Source organism: Rutidosis leptorrhynchoides, chromosome 1, assembly GCF_046630445.1.
Source record: "Rutidosis leptorrhynchoides isolate AG116_Rl617_1_P2 chromosome 1, CSIRO_AGI_Rlap_v1, whole genome shotgun sequence".
Lineage (NCBI taxonomy): Eukaryota > Viridiplantae > Streptophyta > Magnoliopsida > Asterales > Asteraceae > Rutidosis > Rutidosis leptorrhynchoides.
In genome coordinates, this window is record NC_092333.1 from 707,112,207 (window position 1) to 707,119,301 (window position 7,095).

General features: G+C 32.7%; 1 protein-coding gene across 3 annotated transcripts; it reads left to right on the forward strand.

Annotated features, from left to right (window-relative positions):
• Window positions 1-3,579: 3,579 nt before the first annotated feature.
• LOC139886182 (uncharacterized) lies at window positions 3,580-6,540 on the forward strand. 3 transcript variants are annotated; one of them, XM_071869931.1, is made up of 5 exons: window positions 3,580-3,778; window positions 3,860-3,925; window positions 5,809-5,918; window positions 6,071-6,175; window positions 6,249-6,540. In XM_071869931.1, the coding sequence occupies exons 2-5, from the start codon at window positions 3,882-3,884 to the stop codon at window positions 6,314-6,316; spliced, it is 327 nt and encodes a 108-aa protein (XP_071726032.1). In that variant the 5' UTR covers window positions 3,580-3,778; window positions 3,860-3,881; the 3' UTR covers window positions 6,317-6,540. The 3 variants fall into 3 exon arrangements, 1 of the variants encoding a protein (XP_071726032.1); XR_011772302.1 differs by lacking the exons at window positions 3,580-3,778; window positions 3,860-3,925 and having other exon boundaries at window positions 5,548-5,918; window positions 6,026-6,175; XR_011772301.1 differs by lacking the exons at window positions 3,580-3,778; window positions 3,860-3,925 and having other exon boundaries at window positions 5,548-5,918; window positions 6,034-6,175.
• The last annotated feature ends 555 nt before the right edge of the window (window positions 6,541-7,095 follow it).

The following is a 7,095-nucleotide window of genomic DNA, read 5'->3' on the forward strand; positions in this document are numbered from 1 at the left end:
ATGATGGGGATATTCTTATATATGCATCTTGTTAATGTCGGTTACCAGGTGTTCACCATATGAATGATTTTTATCTCTATGTATGGGATGTGTATTGAAATATGAAATCTTGTGGTCTATTGTTACGATTTGATATATATAGGTTAAACCTATAACTCACCAACATTTTTGTTGACGTTTAAAGCATGTTTATTCTCAGGTGAATACTAAGAGCTTCCGCTGTTGCATACTAAAATAAGGACAAGATTTGGAGTCCATGTTTTTATGATATTGTGTAAAAACTGCATTCAAGAAACTGATTTCGATGTAACATATTTGTATTGTAAATCATTATGTAATGGTCGTGTGTAAACAGGATATTTTAGATTATCATTATTTGATAATCTACGTAAAGCTTTTTAAACCTTTATTTATGAAATAAAGGTTATGGTTTGTTTTAAAAATGAATGCAGTCTTTGAAAAACGTCTCATATAGAGGTCAAAACCTCGCAACGAAATCAATTAATATGGAACGTTTTTAATCAATAAGAACGGGACATTTCATCCATTACACGGTATAATACTACATGCTGTTTTAAAACGAGTTTTGCATTCATGGAAAGATAATGTTTTACAAAAGATAACGTGACACAAAGGTCGTTACAAAGCCATTATTCAAAATAACATAAGTTGCGAATGCAAAATAAAAGTTCCATGATTGGGACATCTCTAAGTAATGCAACGGGATTCTAACACAGCGAGTCTGTAACAGCAAGTCTATAACACCAAGACAGCAAGTCTAACAGCGGAAGCAACAACGTTTAAGCACCTGAGAAATACACGCTTAAAAGGTCAACATGAATGTTGGTGAGCTATAGTTTGTTTGTAATCAGGAATGTAATGTAGACCACGAGATTTCGTATTCAAAACAGTATGAAAAGTATATGCTTATCCGTGGGCACCCGGTAACTAACTTAACGTAATATTACCCCCTAAAAGTACACTTGGCGAGTGCGTCTGTTTACGAAGTATTAAACACCCGTTGAATGCTAGCGCGACTAGCCCGAGTGGGGATGTCAAACCCTATGGATCCATATCTAAGATTCGTGTTCACCGGTTCATAAACCAATGACTAAACGTTACCGAGCTAAGGGGAATCTTTGTGCCGTTATGTCACCCACACATATATAAAGTTTAAGTACTCGTGTCTAGTAAGTAAAACATAAAAAGCGCATGTATTCTCAGTCCCAAAAATAGTTAAAGTAAAAAGGGAAACTATAACTCAAAGTGAATAAGCAGTAAAAGTTGATATGAAAAGTATGCAAGTAGTAAGTCGGTCCGAAAGGTCGTCAACCTAAGTAAAAGGTCACTAAGTCAGTATATTGTCCCCAAAAGTTTAAAAGTGAATAAATTAAGTATTAAGTATCATCATCATCATCATTCGTAAAAGCTAAAGTAAGTTTTCAACAAGAATAAAGATCGAAACAAAAGGCTGACTTCGGACAGCTGCTACGACCTCTATACAAACCGAAAAGATGCTTGGTCAGTGGCCAAGGCTCCGTATGTGAGTCCTCTAACCGCTGTCCAATTTTCAGATCCTAACTCGATGTCATTTGACCGTGGCGACGGTTCAAGCGCGAGTAGGTCAGAATTTTCAGCACGTCGTTACAAAGGCGTAGTGATTTTCGGAAGGCTATAAATCCTAAACCGTATATCGGATTTAGGCGAGTCCTAAACGAAAAATAATCTACTCGAAACGAACTATCTGAAAATCAATTTTACAGAAGTCCTAGGAGCCCGAAAAACAGCAAACAAGTGCTCCGGTGGGTTTCTTGGTGCTTGATGCTCATCACTGTTCTCATCCTTGATGTGTGTAAGCTTCAAGTGTACAACTCTTTGATGTTTTAGCATCACTTTGACCAAGTTTCAACCAGCAACACACAATGTCAAGACTAAGCAAGAATACAACTTAAGAGTTTTAGAAGGATGATGAACCAAGGTTACATCATGTTCTTAGTCTTAACACAAATACAAGTTCTATCTACAACTAAAGCTACAAACTTTCATTCAATCAAACAAGTAAGAACATAAACTTGATCAAACAAAGTAATGGAACCCTAAGCTAGAGAGCTTGGATCCTTTTAACCAATGTTATGAGATTTCAAAGCTAGAAAGCTTGAATCTTTTATGTTCTTGAAGATCTTCAAAGCAAAAGGCTAGATCTTCAAGTTCCATGAAGATCATAAACACAAGTTTTGATCTTTTAACAAAATAAAAGAGATCATAAGTTATAAAACTTAGATCCAACAAAAGTAATGAAGATTCAAAGCTAGAAAGCTTGAATCTTGAATGTTCTTGAAGATCTTTAAAGCATGAAGCTAGATCTTCAAGTTTCATGAAGATCATAAACATAAGTTTTGATCTTTTAACAAAAATAAAGTGATCTTAAGCTATAAAGCTTAGATCCATCAAAGTAATGAAGATTCAAAGCTATAAAGCTTGAATCTTTAATGTTCTTGAAGGATTCAAATCAAGGTTTGAATCTACAAGATATAACAAGATCAAGAAGCTAAAAAGCTTGATCCTTTAGTGATGATGATGATGTCGAAAATAATAAGAAAAGAAGAAGAAGAAGAAAATTTGAAACTTACACTTTTTAGAGTAAGAAAGACTAGAGAGAAAATAAGAGAGTAAGTGTGTGTAAAATGAGAATGAGATCAAGTGTAAAATGGATGAAATGAGTATGATATATATAGTGGTGAGGGGTGAGGGTGGTCGTGGGGTTTGGGGGGGACAAGGGGGACACCTTTTTGCTTTTTGGTTAGTGGTGGTCTAAAGGTGGTGCTTATTGTTAGGATCCCATGCAACATTTGTGATAATGATGAACAAAAATGCTAGTATGTTGGATTAACTTAGTGGGTTTTTGTCTTACATTTATATGGGTCATAAACTTATTAAAATTGAGCTAATTAAATAGTCCATTAGCTAGAGTAGGTTGGGCTTGAGTCCAACAAGGTAGAAAGTCCAACAAGACTAACTAGTGAGCATAAGTAAATTACTAAACGTAATTAAGCAACCAAAAACCCAAGTAATTGTTATTAGGAAATAACAATTAGTATTACGTAGTCGTAATATTCCAATTACGACAAATGTTAAACGTGTACCAAAACATATAGCTCGTTCTAAACGTCAAGTGGCACTAACGGTCATAAAAGCATGCGAGGATCAAGTTAAGTAACTAAGTACTTAATGGCACGTTGTATGGTATTAACGAAAGTAATTAACATGAAATAAGATCCCAGAATATAAAACAATACAGTACGCACAAATACGCAGTTTCGCAGAAAGTAACAAGCACAAAAGTAAGTCGAAAAAGTTTGGTCGTTACACCTACCTACTATATACTAATTGCCGTAAAAAGGCTGCAATTCTATTGGCTACAGACACCATTTTTTACTGTTACATTGTAGCAGGGTTTTTTTTTTTTTTTTTTTTTTTTTTTTTTCAGTCAGAGATCTCCACCTAATTTTTTCACCAACTCTTCCACCATCTCCTTCATCTTTCTTTCTAATCAAAATTTCACTCCAAAAACCATTTGATTTCATCAAATAGGTATACTTACCAACCATCTCATGGGTTCTATTGAAATCCACAAAAGCAACACCACTGAAGCTCACTACTGTAACAACTCTCATCGGATCTGTCCGTGGTGGCAGATGTGAGCGATGGCGGTGGTGGCGACTGTAGTGGTGGCAAGATTCTCGTCATCGTCATCGGTGGTGGCTGATAATTATCATGGGTAAGCAAAATCCAGTTCGTAATTACTTTAATTTTTGTAGATTGTAGTTATTTCAATTGATTTTATTTGTTAATTGTTCAGATTGGCGAAAGATTAGGTTTCTATGTCCACCGTCGTCACTATCTCCGTCGTTCCATTCGGTTGCTGGTAGCCATCCTATAACTTTATTAATGCTAATAATTAGTAGCTAAATTCTTATTGTATTTGGTTAGTTGATATCACTTTGAATGTACCTTAAAGTCGTTGTTGCTATTTTTGCAATGTTGTGATGCGCGTCAAAGACGCTGGCTGCTTTATTTATTAGCCTGATACATATCAGATTATTATATGTGCTTACATGTACTCATGATTCTTTACATACTTGCTTTGCACACACTGTTTTTTGGTCAAACAAATGGCGTCTTCTTCAACTTTTAAGCGATGGTTCAGACCTGAGGTTCGTAAATTAAAAAAATTGATCCATTCAAGATCTAATGAATTATAATACTTTAATTTAATTAATGAATCTAACTTGATAGACCTGATGGATTTGGTAGGTTTATCTACATAACTGATAATCCTGAAGTCAGGTGAGTACTATATTTTATAATAATTGCAAATTTTGTTAGATATTGGAGTATATTTAATTAATTTTGGGGATTCTAGATGCTAGATTAGAATTCAATAAGTAGTTGATTAAATTTGGGGTTAGTTAGATGATTATATATTTATGCCTAATAATAATTTTCTGGATGCATAGTTACATACCTTGGAATTAGAATATCATTTTTGTTACAAAACTCTGGAGAATTGATTAGTGAAGTTTGTTATGGTTGTAATGGCTGTTTGTAGCATATTAAAACAAGTCGAGACACGATCAATACTGCCAATGTCGTTTACGGGAGGGCCTCGATATATGTATAATCATTATTTGGATGCGTTGTCTATATGTCGTGTCCATGGTAACCCTCAATTCTTTTTTATAACTTTTACATGTAATGCAAGATAGCTTGAAATTAAGAGGTATGTGGGAAGTTAACATTATTTGACTGCTACTGATCGAGCTGATGTTGTTGCTTGGGTTTTCCATATGAAAGTAAATCAGTATGTATCCTTCTTAAATCTGTGCCTATATGTGTGTGTATGTGTCTTATTGCATTTTTGTAGTCAATTTCGATTTTATTTGTTTTGTTAAATCCTTATGGACTAAGTAGTAATGGAGGCTTTTATAATTTGCACTAATGTAATTATATATGTTTGTTACAGTTTCGTTTAATTAAGTTAATTGTTATAATCTTTGTAAATGTAACTATGATTGTCTGATGTCTCCGAAGTGGCCATGTCTTCATGATTGTGAAGTATGTATTATAGTATTTTCTTAGTTGTAGATAACAACATATTCACATTATATACGTTCACAAATTAAAAAGGTTGGTGCATCTGCACGTTTACTTCGAAACACCTAATATGTATAAATGATGACTGTAAAAAATTATATTTTACATCTGCCCATTGTCTTTTGGGTTAGCTTTACCACATATACTACACCTTAATGACCACCATTTGTTATAGATCATAATTTCTTTTGTGTATTTGGGTCAGTTTCGCCACCTGTTTGCTTTCTTTGAATGTGTATATATATGTGATTTTGTTTTTGTTTTTTTTTTGTTTTTGTTTTTGTTTTTGTTTTTTTTTTGTTTTGTTTTTGTTTTCTTAGTTAAATATCTACATGTGCCAATAATGTGTTGATGTCATTCTATTATTAAATAGTTATAAGCTGAACTATTTGTTGGTCATAGTGAAAGTATACAACGCGGTTTATTTTGTTGTACCTTATTTTTACATGTTGCAAGTGTTATATAAACTTTGTGCATGATGTACTGCTTCGATTGTGTACTTATTTTCTACATGTGTTTCATTTCTGTCAAACTCCACATTGTTTTCCCTGAAGGTATATACATATTTGTTTTTTGGGGGTAAACTTTTTACATGTGCTAATTGTGTTCTAATGTTTGTGTTCAGATATGTTGTTTTTTTTTTTTCCTGCTTAGCTGCAGTAGGAAGCGTGCTATACAACAAAGAAATCGTATTCGAGATCCCATTGATGTTGAAAATTATGTTGTTTGTGCTTCATCAACTATCGTTCGAATAACTTTTAAGGGTATGGTTTGATTTTACTTTTCCTTTGTTTATATATTATTCCTTCCATATTTTATTAATGTTAAAATAACAGTATTTTATTATACTTTAAGCTATTTTTTGTTTAAGTTGTACAGGTGTTTCTGATCTATATCGGGATCTTGGTGATTGCAGTTATGTTTGTAGTTGATGCATGCTCTGTTTTGGTGCGAGGAAAGCTTGAGGCTACTACACGTGAACGTTTACCATCATCTGAAAGGCAACTCTTCCAACGACAAGGTAACTACAAACAAGTACCAATATTACTTGACCATACTTAACAGTTTCTTTAACAACTTAAAACATGATACAGGTGAAGAAGGGCAAACATGCAAAAAAAAAAAAAAAAAAAAAGGATTGACGCGAACAAGACAATGGTAGCCAGTAAAAAGTTATCATCAGACTTATCAGTTATCATCTTTTGAAGTTGTAAACAAGTATTAGGATAAAAATTAAGATTACCCAACTTAAAACGTTAATATATATTCGGTTCGTGTGACACCCAAGAATACCTTACATTGTCAATGAAAATATGACCACCATTTTACTACTCAGCCATTTTGTGTAAAACACTGTCATACAACACAAGGTCATAGCCATTTTTGGATACGAACTGTGAACAACACGGCCGCCGCAACGGGCGGTCGGTTTCTATACTAGTTAAATTTAAGTAGTGTAATTTACACCGAAAGGTACTGTGGTTTTATATCATTTTATTTATGGAATTCTTATTATTAATAATTAATAAATTAATAAGTGATAATTATAATTATAATTATTAATTTCATAATGATAATAATAATAATAATTAATAATAATAATATTTAATATAATTAATAACAATAATAATAATAATAAATAGTTTTTCTTTTAGGTATGGAAGAGAATAAAAAATAATTGAGTTTTTTTTCCATAAGAGTTACAAATTAATGGTTAAAAATCAAATTTTAACTTATTGGTTGATTTGTATAGATATCAAATTTTAACTTATTGGTTGATTTGTATAGATATCAAAATCAATGACCACCAATATAACCTATTTTAAAGGCCAATGTTTAATCCTTTGACAAAAAAAGAAAAAAACTACTTTATCCTCTGTATCAAAATCAAGATGAGACTTAACGTTTAAATTAATCATGGTTGATCTCAAGTTTTAAACA

Excerpts from the sequence above, each read along its gene's own strand:
- LOC139886182 (XM_071869931.1), top strand. The coding sequence starts at position 3,882 with ATGTCCACCGTCGTCACTATCTCCGTCGTTCCATTCGGTTGCTG. Across the intron at positions 3,926-5,808 it reads GTCGTTCCATTCGGTTGCTG|CTGCAGTAGGAAGCGTGCTA; the intron begins GTAGCCATCCTA and ends TTTCCTGCTTAG. Across the intron at positions 5,919-6,070 it reads CGTTCGAATAACTTTTAAGG|TTATGTTTGTAGTTGATGCA; the intron begins GTATGGTTTGAT and ends TGGTGATTGCAG.